At 37.7% G+C, this 12753-nt stretch overlaps 1 protein-coding gene and 1 pseudogene across 2 annotated transcripts in view; both read right to left on the bottom strand.

Moving 5' to 3' along the window:
- Positions 1-1871: 1871 nt before the first annotated feature.
- Positions 1872-5872, bottom strand: LOC105508666 (annotated as a pseudogene). Its single transcript, XR_001001311.1, has one exon. The product of XR_001001311.1 is annotated as a histone demethylase UTY-like (transcript).
- IMPAD1 (inositol monophosphatase domain containing 1) overlaps positions 1876-12753 on the bottom strand; it is a 44952-nt gene continuing 34074 nt past the window's right edge. Inside the window, exons 4-5 of the mRNA XM_011937550.1 lie at positions 9775-9936; positions 1876-7987 (exon numbers count right to left, since the gene is read on the bottom strand). Coding sequence (XP_011792940.1) covers positions 7716-7987; positions 9775-9936 — 434 coding nt within the window. The 3' untranslated portion in view covers positions 1876-7715. The remainder of the gene's footprint in view (positions 7988-9774; positions 9937-12753) is intronic.

Here is a 12753-nt window from a genome sequence, read left to right as displayed (position 1 = left end):
TGAAAGGTCTTGCTATTTTGAAGCTTACTTTATTGATTCTCAGAAGAAACTTGAATTTTTTTTTTTTTTTTGAGACGGAGTCTTGCTCTGTCATGCTCTGTCACCCAGGCTGGAGTGCAGTGGCATGAACTGGCTCACTGCAAGCTCCGCCTCCCAGGTTGACACCATTGTCCTGCCTCAGGCTCCCAAGTAGCTGGGACTACAGGCGCCTGCAACCACGCCCGGCTAATTTTTTTGTATTTTTAGTAGAGACGGGGTTTCACCGTGTTACCAAGGATGGTCTCGATCTCCTGACCTCGTGATCCGCCCACCTTGGCCTCCCAAAGTGCTGGGATTACAGGCGTGAGCCACCGCACCTGGTCAGGAATGTCAATTTATACTTAAGAATTACAGCTGAAAAAATTAAGATAATGTTGTGGGTAATAAAAACTTGCTCTCAATGGACTTAAAGAGAGAAACAGTTTGCCAGTGATGGAATGAAAGGTCTTGCTTTTTTGAAGCTTGTTTTATTGATCTTCAGAAGAAACTTGAAAAATTTTAGAGGCTAGATGATGCCTAACACCTACAAAACTTAAGAACAAAAGCCTGTGTAGCCTTTTCATTGTACCTTTTTTATTAGTAAAACTGGCCCAATTAACCCATAAAACTGATGTTTATGGGATTTTTTTCAATCACCATAGAAATTGACCCTCCTGGGCTTAAAGCTTAAAAGTTACATTTGTCTTACCTAAGTTCCTTCAGGCCTCCCAGATAGTATTAATATCAAGGAACTGAATCTTACCCAGTCATCCCAACCATCCTAATGAGATGTCAGACCATTCTTTCAACCACTTGCTGCCTGTCGACACACTCCATTTTCTCATCCCTCCTGTTTTCCTTCTCTGCTATATAAACTCGTAACTTTAGTCAGGAATTCGGGGGGTTCACTGAGATAGATTTGAGAGATTTGAGACTTATCTCCCATCTCCCTAACATCACCCAAATAAAGAAAGCCTTTCTTCCTTGGCAATACTCATTGTCTCAGTGAATGGCTTTCTGTGTGGCAAAGAAACAGACCTAGACCAAAACCTCGGTGTTCAGTAACATTACCACCTTTCTACAATTTTTTCCTTTCTTCTTTTTGTTCTTTTCTCTATCCTCCATCTTACTTTTTAAAAATCTAAGAAAGGATTCAAGCTAGTTTTATAATATGTAAGTCACGTACGTCTGTTCTCAAACAGATGACTTAAGAGTTGAAAATCGGATGCACTCGTAGAAACAGAAAGCTAAAGAGTTACTAGGAGCTGGCTCAGGGGTAGGGGCAGGGATCTCAGCAGTGGCTGGTGAGGATGCTGGAGAATGAAGAGTTACTATTTAATGAGTATAGTTTGTTTAGAAATGATGAATAGGTTCTGGAAATGGTTCCAGGTGGTTGTTTAACACTGAAAATGTACGGAATGCCACTGAATTGTACACTTAAAAATGGTTAAAATGGTACGTTTTTATGTGCTTTTTACCACAATGAAAAAAAAAAAGGGGCCGGGCGCGGTGGCTCAAGCCTGTAATCCCAGCACTTTGGGAGGCCGAGACGGGCGGATCACGAGGTCAGGAGATCGAGACCATCCTGGCTAACATGGTGAAACCCCATCTCTACTAAAAAATACAAAAAAAAACTAGCCGGGCGAGGTGGTGGGCGCCTGTAGTCCCAGCTACTCGGGAGGCTGAGGCAGGAGAATGGCGTAAACCCGGGAGGCGGAGCTTGCAGTGAGCTGAGATCCGGCCACTGCACTCCAGCCCGGGCGACAGAGCGAGACTCCGTCTCAAAAAAAAAAAAAAAAAAAAAAGGCTGGGGGGGGGTTGGGGGCACAAAAAAAAGGAGATGCAGCACACCATCTCTTAGACATGACCAATTTATTCAGAGATTTCAAATTTCGTTTGGCAAAGTATATGGGGCAGAGAGTTTGGGATAATTATGTCATTGGAAGCTATCACATTATCTACAGCAAATTGCCTGGGGTAGTATCTGAAGGAAAGGCAAAACTTTTAAAAACAACTTAGTATGTGGGGGTGACAATCATAAATATTTGCAAAGGTAACAGAACAACCAGCTTATACAACCAAAGCACGAAACATGCTAATGCTAATAATCCTTTATTCAATTTAATTCAACACACATTAAGTACTTAATCTGTGCAAGAGACTGGGCTAGGTGCTGGGGTTGAGGTGGAAATACAAAAATCACCAAGATGCAATCCCTCTCAAGAACTGTATAATCGAGTAAGAGCACATATAGAGATGGTGCTTGCAGGTAAAAACTCCTCTAAAACCATAGGGAGAGAACAGTTTACTTCCTCCCAGAGGGTGAAGTCAGGACCCACTTAAATTTGGTAGTGTGGGTGAGGAAGGCCATAACACGCTAAGTAAACCGGTGTCTAAGCATGTGACGGCAACAGCTAATGGTCTAGTTCCTCCATGGCTTTAAACATATGAAAGGGAAGAGTATTCAAAGGCATTTTTATTTTAATTTATCTCATTGTTAGCCCAGTATAAGGCAGGATGACAAAAAATAAATAAAAGTATGAAGAGGCAGGAACACAGATTGAAAACTCCATTTCCTAGTTTTAGTGTAAACTCAAGTCCTTGTGCATATACATCTAGTTCCTGAAGTCCACATCGCCAAAACGGAAAAACAAGAAAAACCAGTCCTAGCAGTGCCCTGTCATCATGGCAGAGCACTGTCTCTTCTGTGGGACTGAAACAGCTAGCTTTGGCTACTGCCGGTAGTGGACAATATGGCACATGGAAATGTAAGTCCATAAATGTGTCCTCATAATGCAAGAATAAGAAAGGTGGCTACAGGAGATAATTTCAGTGACGGAGGGGATGAAACACTTTTTGGTTAATTGATGTAATGATGACTCACTACGCCTCATTTCCTATTTTTAAAAATACAGAATGAGCAAGTCATTCCTGAACAAAAATTTACTATAACATACACCTCAAAATGAATTTTAAGGGAACATATTACTAATCAAATAACACAGTTTATGCTTTTTCAATATCCACAAATTGTTATGATACTTAAGGGAACCCTTACAAACACAATATACAACAAGTCATTTTAATAGCATCATCCTTAACTTCTGAAAGTTTGGCTTATGTTATCTTATCTAGATTACTTACAAATCTCATTTTCCCATAAAATTAATTCAACATCCAACCTTAAAAATAAAAATAAAGCTTTGCCAATGGTAAATTGGAATGCATATACCTGCCAGGCTTTGATGAAATAAAAATAAACAATTTACATAAGCAGTACCTCATAAAACCAAAACCTCCTTTTGAAGTGTAAAGTTCCATTCTTCCTGCCCTCTCAGAACTGCCTATCAATTAGAATCCTCTCCCCCTAGGAACTGTTCTGGTTTGTAATGTCATACACAAGTATTTTTTAACATTAATAAATTATTGATATGCTACCATAAATAAAGTCACTTTTTAAACCAAAATGACTGTAGAAGACTAACAGCACACTGAAATAATTTATTTAAAACTAAGATTTGCAAAAATGTGATCTATCCTGGTCTAATATTATTAAAATTAAAAATCAAAAGGTGAAATATTATTTCAGACCTATATACATCAAGATGCCAGTTCTTATAAAAAACATACTTTAGTTGTAAATGCTAGATTATGCAAAAATAATTTTATTTCAATTTAATTTTAATGAACTTCCCCCAACTATAATATTAAAAACATCAAAAGAACTTAAGTTTTAATGGCAAAAAGTTCCTGTTTTCCCCATCTACTAAAAAGATTGTTTTCCCTTATTAACATACAATGCCCTATTGTTAAGGCACAACTTTTTTAGATTAAAAATGAAACCACAGATTAGGTTTATTTTATACAACAGTAACAAGACAGACTTTTTGTAGGCATATAAATACATCTTAAATTCAATGAAGATCTAAAATGAAAAATTAATTTTTCTTTCTAGGATCAATCAACACTAGGTAGTTACAGCTAGAATAATTCCAACAGTTCCTGTTTTAACCCGTCAGATTGTCTCCAGAAGGCCATCTTCAAAGTGTGATCTAAGAGAGGAAAGCTGAATATTTTCCTTTCTGCACTGGCACTCTGCCTTTCTTTACACATGCTCAGCTATCAGAGACGGCTGTCACCTTCAAAGCCTAAGTGATATCCAATTTTTGAATTCAACATGAGACAAGGACAGATACCCTCACCCTGGGGTGACCAGGGTAGATGTCTGCTTTGCATCCTGCCTGTTACCTGACCTCCCTCTAGCTTCTTTCTGACCCTCTTCCTAGCCACCACCCCTCTCCCTCTGACACAGTTCACAAAATATTCAAAGGGAGCACCTGACAAACAGGAAGAATTTGCACAACTGTTAATTAAAACATACAAACCAAAATGTTTTTGTTACTTCATTAGACAGTATAAACAATCCACTGAATAATTACTGATTTAAAATAAAAAAAGAAACACTAAAATTGGGGTGACACATACCAAGACAAACATGACCATCTTGTAGGTCTTTGTAAATTCAACTGAATTGGGGATACAAGTAGGAAAACAGCAAAAGCAAGTTTCCTCAAGCATGCGTATCTACCCAACTCTCTTGTGTTTTTTTCCACATTTACATTCTTGAACAATGGGTAGAAAGAAATACTTTGTAAAAACACTCATGTTAGACTTGACAATGTAAAGGTTTGTGGTTTTGAAGGTGATTTTCCTTTACTTTCTGAGGAGTCTTTGTTAATAGTTTGTAATAGTTTGTAATAGTTAACTAGGCCTCCTCCAGGACTGATCTCCCGTACTAGGAACTTTACCAGAGCTTCAGATTTCAGCAGCCAATATCCAGAAAAATGTATTATCTAAAAGAATTTGGGAGTGAGAGTTGTGGGGGAAGTATCCTGGCTAAGAAAGAAAAGCAGAGATAAAGGAGAACATGAATGGGCCAGGGAAATGGTCACAAGGTAGAAGAGATGAAGAGGGGCAGAGGAGGGGGACAGCTGATGGGTACTGAGATCACTGTCACTGCCTCTACTAAATGTGGTGTGTAAGTTATATTTTAAGGAAAAATTGCCTGAAAATAAGGGCAACAGTGAAGAAAAGACGAGGAGCTGGTGAGGTATGGGCCATTAAAAGTAAAATGTAATGACTTTGCTACTTTTCAGAAATAATTTTAATGTAATTCTGGGAGATTACATTACCCATTCATGAAGGTGTTTTACTAGTATGCTCTGGCACAATGTCTTGTATAAATATAAATACTGTTCCTAATTCCGCAATGTATATTGGCTTTTAAAAACAAACAATTTTAAAAATGAACTTTTTATAAAAGTACTTAAAAATCATTAGTAACTAGACTATACCCAACATATTATAAAAATAATGTATTTAACTCTCAACCAATATCTTAAGTTTTGCACACAACACAAACTCTTCACAAAGTCATTATCTACATGCAGATTAATAAAATTAAAACAAAAATAAAATCATCACTTTAGGAGGCCGAGGCAGGCAGATCACCTGAGGTCGGGAGTTCGAGACCAGCCTGACCAACATGGAGAAACCCTGTCTCTAACAAAAATACAAAAAAATTAGCCGGGCATGGTGGTGCATGCCTGTAATCCCAGCTACTTGGGAGGCTGAGGCAGGAGAATCACTTGAACCCAGGAGGTGGATGTTGCAGTGAGCCGAGATCATGCCATTGGACTCCAGCCTGGCCAACAAGAGTGAAACTCCATCTCGAAAAAATAAAATAAAATAATTCCTGCTAATTTGAACTAGTTTGCTTCCAATTAAATCAGAGTTCCCATATAACATTGAAATTAAATTCCATTTTTTACTTGCCAGTTCCATTTCCCTAACTTTGACATACTATAATAAAAACAGAAGCTTATACCACAGGACTCTGGCAACAGCATATAACCTTTGCCATCTCTCCTGATAAAGAAAGTTTCTTCAGCTTATTGCAAAGCAAAAAAGATGAGGTCTCACTCTTTTCAAAATTCTCAAGTCCTATTTAAATATCAAGTGTTCCAACTACCAAAACTTTGAATTTTCACTGAAAAGGCCTACTAATGAGGCCCACCACCTTCTCGAATTTGACCTGTTGAAAGAGATTGGGTGAAAACATTTGTGTCATATTAGATTCAGTTTACTAATAATAAAGTAAAGGGCTTTGGACAATGTAACATACAAACCTAAAGTATGCACATTCCACCAGGCTAGAATGTACGTTCTTTGGTCAATTTTACTTCCAAGATAAGAAAATGAAGGGAAAGCTGCATTATGGTTAAAAAATTTAGCAAAGAAAGAAACCATGAAAAATCCCTCTCCTTATCAGTATGTTATGGAATACAAGGGCACTGGAGTCACATGAAATAATGGCATGGATAGTTTACATGAAGTTTCCAGATATCACATTGAGAGAAACCACACAACCCAATGAAAGATAGTTCACAAAGCAAGGTTCTAGTTATGGTAACACAATGAATATGTCACAACTTTTTTTTCTAACCAGACTGAATAGAAAAAAATTTCATCAAAAAGTACCTTCAAACTTCTCTATTTTAATCTGAAGGGAAGTTAAAAGAATCTCAAAAGTTACTACACTTTCAGTTTGGTTAGGCTAGATACATTTATTAATAGTAAAAGCAACCATGGCAAAAGAAACCATACTCATTCTTGATAATGAGAGAATCTTCTATATACAAACCTGGCAAATTAAAAAAAAATACTAAAACAAAGTCTGAAAATAATGAAACCTAGTTCAAGTCATGTAATGTCAAGTAACTTTCAATTGTAATAGAATCATTTATATTCTTATAGTGCCTTACAGCATATTTTATCCTTATGAGAAAATGAACCAAAATTATAGTGCTAACCCTGCATCCTTAAACCAAACCTCACAAAGTTAAAGACTAAGTGTTGGTCAGAAGGAAAAGGATGCAACCATGCATCTTCCATAGGGAAAATGAAAATAGACAGCAAGAGAGCAGAAATGCTGAACTCATGAGTACAAACACATTTTTATCTTTATAAAAACAAAACACACACACATACACACAGAAATTATTACAATGCAAACCATCATATGTCTCTATTTTCTACCAGCTGGTGAACCTGTTATTAAAATTTCAAAGAAAAAATCAATTAAACTTTTTCTATTTTAATCCATAGAAATATTCAGTAACATAAATACAACATTTGTTGCATATTAATGAATGTGTGGCTTCTTGTGCTTTCCATCCAAATTAGAGGTAAAAATCCCCAATGACTTTATTTTCAATGAGATAGAGTTGTAAAGTTATATTAAACATCTACACAAAAATCAATCTTTCCTTCAACCAAATTCTATACGAAAGTACTAACAAACAGTGAAGATTCATGATGTTGTGTGAAAATGGTGACTCATAACAATGTAGACTCAGCTACAGATTTTAATTCACAAATATATATATGCGCCTTGTGTATGACAACTGTATGAAAATAGTCTCAAAAATAAAGACAATACTTGAGACACAAAGCAACCCATTTTCCCTGATCTTGCATCCTATTACAGGGAAAATAAGTCTCTGATGCTTCATAAATACTTTAAAAAGTTCGGGATGGCCTTAACCATGCATAGTCTCCACCAATCCTTCGAAGCTTCCAGCACTTCAGGCTAACCATTTCAGCTGTGAAGAACTGCACCCTGTAGTCAGTTATGCTTATTTATGTCCTGTCTTTTCTAGATCTGGGAGTTTTCTGACCAGGGCCTGGTGGTTCATTCTGATGCTAGCAAGGAGTCCCCCTTCAATGCCGTCTGAACCAGTGTAACTGATTTCTTCACCACTCAGGGTAGTCATATGCCCCCCAAGGGCTTTTAAGATGGCATTACCAGCACATATATCCCACTTTTTGATGTATGTCACATGGATATATAAATCAGCTTTTTCTTGACTCTTATCAGGCACATCCAAAAGTGCTAAAACTTTATAACCTAAAAGATAAACAAAGAATTTAGGTTATTATTCAAAAAATTTTAAGAAAGTAGCATACTTTTTCGGTTAAGTACACTGTTAAAATAACAGGACGGGGTGTGCAGGAGCTTGCTGCAGTCTCTGCAACTGCTTAAGTTTAGAATTATTTCAAATTGAAACAATTTTAAAGTAACAGTATAAACATTAAACTCAGAACAAAAATACATTGCAAAGTAACTTATTAAGCTAGTCTCAAATGTAACTAAATATATACCTATAATTTAAAATTTTTAACTATACATTGTGGTTATTTTCTATGGAATGACACATTCAGTATGTGCCATTTTCTATGGAATGACATATTAAACACACAAGTTTTACCTAAACATCTAAGTAGGCCTCATGTGAAAGAGAACAGTAACACCACTCTAAAGCCTTTTTGTAATGAGGCAGAATTTTAAAATTAATAAAAAATGCAAAAGAAACTGGGTCTAGAATCTAGTTATCTCCTACCTACTGGGTATTCTGGACATTTTTCCTAACCAACCTAACAGAGAGCCTCTAAGAAAATAATGAAGCCATATTAAAGAAGGCAGATATATAGAAAAGAAAATTAAAATTATTAGGCTTAAAAGTTAAAAAGTATTGGCCAGGTGTGGTGGCTCACACCTGTAATCCTAGCACTTTGGGAGGCCACAGCAGGCAGATTGCCTGAGCTCAGGAGCTCAATGAGACCAACCTGGGCAATGTGGCAAAACCCCGTCTCTACTAAAAATAAAAAATTAGCCAGCGATGATGGTTTATGCCTATAGTCCCAGCTACTTGGGAGGCTGAGGCACAAAAATCACCTGAGCCCAGGAGGCGGAGGTTGCAGTGAGCCTAGATTACACCACTGCACTCCAGCCTGGGAGATAGAATGAGATCATATCTCAAAAAAGACCAAAAAAAAAAAAAAGAAAAAAAAAGTTAGGAAGTATTACTTCTCCCTTTATGTGTGCCGAGAAGGTTTTTCAACATATTTGTTTGCTGACCATAATTTGCTATTAACCTGAATTAAAACATTTCTGATATGTTAGACAGTACCTACCCGTAACAGGAGCTGACAAACAGACCCTCAAGCTAAATCCAGGTCATGGCCTGTTCTTGTAGGGCTCTTAAGATGAGAATTTTTAAAAAATATGTTCAAAAGTTCATTAAAGAAAACCAAAGAATAGTATGCAACAGAGACTTTATATGGCTCACGAGGCTTGAAATTGTATTATCGGTTTCTTTTCCAAAAAACTAGGCTGACTAATATAATAGTACAGAATATACAGTTAGGTGGGTGGGCACTAGCCTCTCTTGCTCATCCCAGGCATGCAGGTTAAAGAGGTCAGGGGTATTAAAAGTGATTCAGGGATTAGCCTTTCTAATAATACTTACGATGACTCCTGGCATCTTTCTGCCATATGAAGCATCGTAAGTGCTTGATCTTTCTTCCCCTCTGTGATAGTCCCACAGATAAGACAATTATTTTGAAATTAGATTGCATAAAAAGCAATTAGTGGTAGATCTAATGGGAGGGAATATGCTTTTGTGTATTCAAGAAAGAGAAATCACTGTTGTGAGACTGCTTCTTTCTAATAAGAAGGGCAGAGTGACAAAACTCCCACCCTCGAGGTTACCAAACAGGAGACCAAGCCTGCCTTAAAAGTACACCATTCTTCCTCACTTTCTTCCCAAGCATGGACAAGCAAATCAGTCTCCTAACACAGCCTTGACCATGCCAGGAATATTCTCCAGGGATCACACAGGAAGAGGAACATACCAGCACCACCAGCTGGGATAATTGTAGTCTGGTTTCCAAAAGTCTGAAGAGCGACTTGTCTGACCATCCCTGAATGGGAACGAGACACAACGATCCTTGGGGTCTTCTCATTGTAGGAAGAGCGAGCTTTCACATTTGAACCACCATCTACCATTGCCCAAGCTGAAAAGCAAATATAATATCCATTAATGGCACTGAAGCCCTAAAACTAAAGGTTATATTCTTCAGAACCCAAAGTGCCATGTACGACTGACAAAATACTCTCTTCTAAAAAGTTATTTGTATTTTCCCCCAAAACAGAAAGCTTTATTTTTTTTTCAGAATACAAAAGTAATATATATGTATTTTTACATTAAAATGGACATGTATTAAGATGAAACTAAAAAAGGTCATGTTATCTCGCACAGCCAAAGACAACGACTATTAAATATTTAGCTTAAGGATTCCCATGCTCCACTGGCATGACACTGCAACTCCATTTCTCCCTGCATCTTTCCCACTTCCTTCCCTCCCTTTCACAATTGTGATCCCAAGAGCACTCCCGAATAAACATCCTGAAGCTCATCTCCAGCTCCAAGTCTGATTCCTGGAGAACCCAACCTGCAACATAAGCATGACTGACTTCCCTAACTCCAATTTTAAAATGCATTTTCTCCTATACTGCCTCCACTTCTATATACTCATGGTTTCAATTATTTGCATATTAGCTCAATCTCCTAAGTGACTTTATAAACAGAAAATAGTTGAAAGAGGTGAGTTAGGTTTATATATCAGCCTTATCAGAGAGTATTAAAGAAAAAGCTTTAGATTTCAAAAATAGAATAGAATTTTTAAAAGGGAAGCGGATGCCAGAGATGGCTTCAGATGATTTTCTTGGTTTGGAAGTTTTCTTCACTGACTATAAAACTATACAAGAGAACAAACTTACTCAGAATTATCCCAATTAGATTGTTGTTTTAGCAGTCACTCACTACAGGGCAAGATATAGTCCACCATGGCTAGTAATGAAACCAGCTGCATCACCAGCTTATTTCTGGCTGCAGAAAAAAAACCAAAAGCATTAGCTGAGTTTGGGTTTCTGAGCTCCCCAAGAATGATGGCAGTCTCCTGGACCCTTCTCATACCTCCTTCTAAAAACTATACACAGCAACAAGAACAACAAACAGAAATACCCATGCTCTGTACCTACAGAGTAAGTAGGAGACAGAAGAGAGCTATCAACACAAACGTATGAGAAAGTAGGGGGGTAAACACTGAAGATCAGCAGGATAAGTGCTAGAGCTGACCCTAGTATGGGGATTATAGCAAGAGCTTCACAGAGGTGCTAAGAGGTCAGAGAACTCTCAGTGGCTGCAGGACTCAGATAATAGCAGCCAGGATTTCTCCCCAGAAGGAAGAGGTTCCATCTAAAATAGGAAGTACTGAAAAAGTCCTGAAACTTGGCAACGAAGCAGCTTGGAGAAGATATGGGACCAGAATTGTAGTCTTGAGAACACCCTCGTGGTGGCAAGGGAGGGGGGGTGATGATGTAAGACAATTTTTGGGATATGGAAGGTAGCAACTAGAGCTGAAGAGAAGGAAGAGATTAAGATAGGGGCTTTATTGAAACAAAGTCAGATCAAACAAGAAAGAAGAGCTCTGAAAACGAAAAACCATACTGATAATGAAGATAAAGCCTTTCCCACACTAACAGAAATGAAACCTCCTGAACTGAGAATCATCCAAACTTCCTTCCTGCCACCAACCTTCCATTAATCCCACAACAGCTGGCCCAAACAGGAATAAGAAGTATAAAACTGCAATGTGCACTGAAAAATACAAAAAGAAAACATAGAGAACACACAGATTAAAACATTTCAGGATACTCAAATTTCCACAATGCAGAGAAAAACCATAAACCAATATTCTAACATGATTAAAAATAATAAACAACAATATACTGAATAAATGCCATGAAACAAAAGATCAACAACTCAGAAAAGATGGGCAAACAACAAGATGTGAAATGGGCACTCGCATAACACAGAAAAGAAACTGAAAAAAAAGAACAAAATCACTGCAGGCTTAGCACTAAATCACAGGACAAAGGGCAACAGACTTGTTCAAAATATGGCAAGCAATGAGAAAAGCAAAAAGGGAAATGAAACAAGTAAACAGATAAAAGGGACTATAGAGAAAGTGATAGATAAAAAAACCAAAAAAGAGTCAACATACATATATAAGGAATCCCTGAAAAAGAAAAATTAATGGGATGGAGCTAATCTTTAAAATTACAATTCAAGAAAATGTTCCTAAATAACAAAAGAGAGCCTTGGTCTGGGCTCAGTGGCTTGTGCCTATAATCCTAGCACTCTGGGAGGCCAAGGTAGGAGGATCACTTGTTAAGGCCAAGAGTTTGAGGCTGCAGTGAGCTATGATCATGCCACTGCACTCCAGTCTGGGCAACAGAGTGAGATCTTGTCTCTTAAAAAAATAAAAAATTTAGGAGAGGATCTAAATATCTACACTGAGAGACATACCGAGTACCTGGGAAATCTGCCCAGAAGGCCAATTCTAAAAGACATCATAGTTATATCATTAAAGTTTAGTGAGTTGAACAGTGTCCTACCAAACTTCCTGTACACTTCGAACTTTCAGATTGTGAACTCATTTGAAAATAGGATCTTTGCAAATGTAATTAGTTCAGCTGAGGTCATCGTGGAGTAAGGTGGGCCCTAAATCTAATGACTGGTGTCCTTATAAGCAGAGGAGACATAAAGGAGACAGTCATGTGAAGACAGGCAGAGATTGGAGTGACGCATCTATTGACTAAGGAATGCCAACAATGTCTGGAGCCACCAGAAGCTGCAAGAGAAAACTTCCTCCAAGCCTGCAGAGAAAGCGTGGTCCTACTGACTCCTTGATACCAGACTTCTAACCTCCAAAACTTTGAGAGAATAATTTTCTGTTGTTTCAAGTTTGTGGTAACAGCCCAAGAAA

Source organism: Colobus angolensis, unplaced genomic scaffold, assembly GCF_000951035.1.
Source record: "Colobus angolensis palliatus isolate OR3802 unplaced genomic scaffold, Cang.pa_1.0 Scaffold166, whole genome shotgun sequence".
NCBI lineage: Eukaryota > Metazoa > Chordata > Mammalia > Primates > Cercopithecidae > Colobus > Colobus angolensis.
Note: the sequence above shows the minus strand (reverse complement) of the source record. Positions and strands in the feature narration are given on the sequence as shown.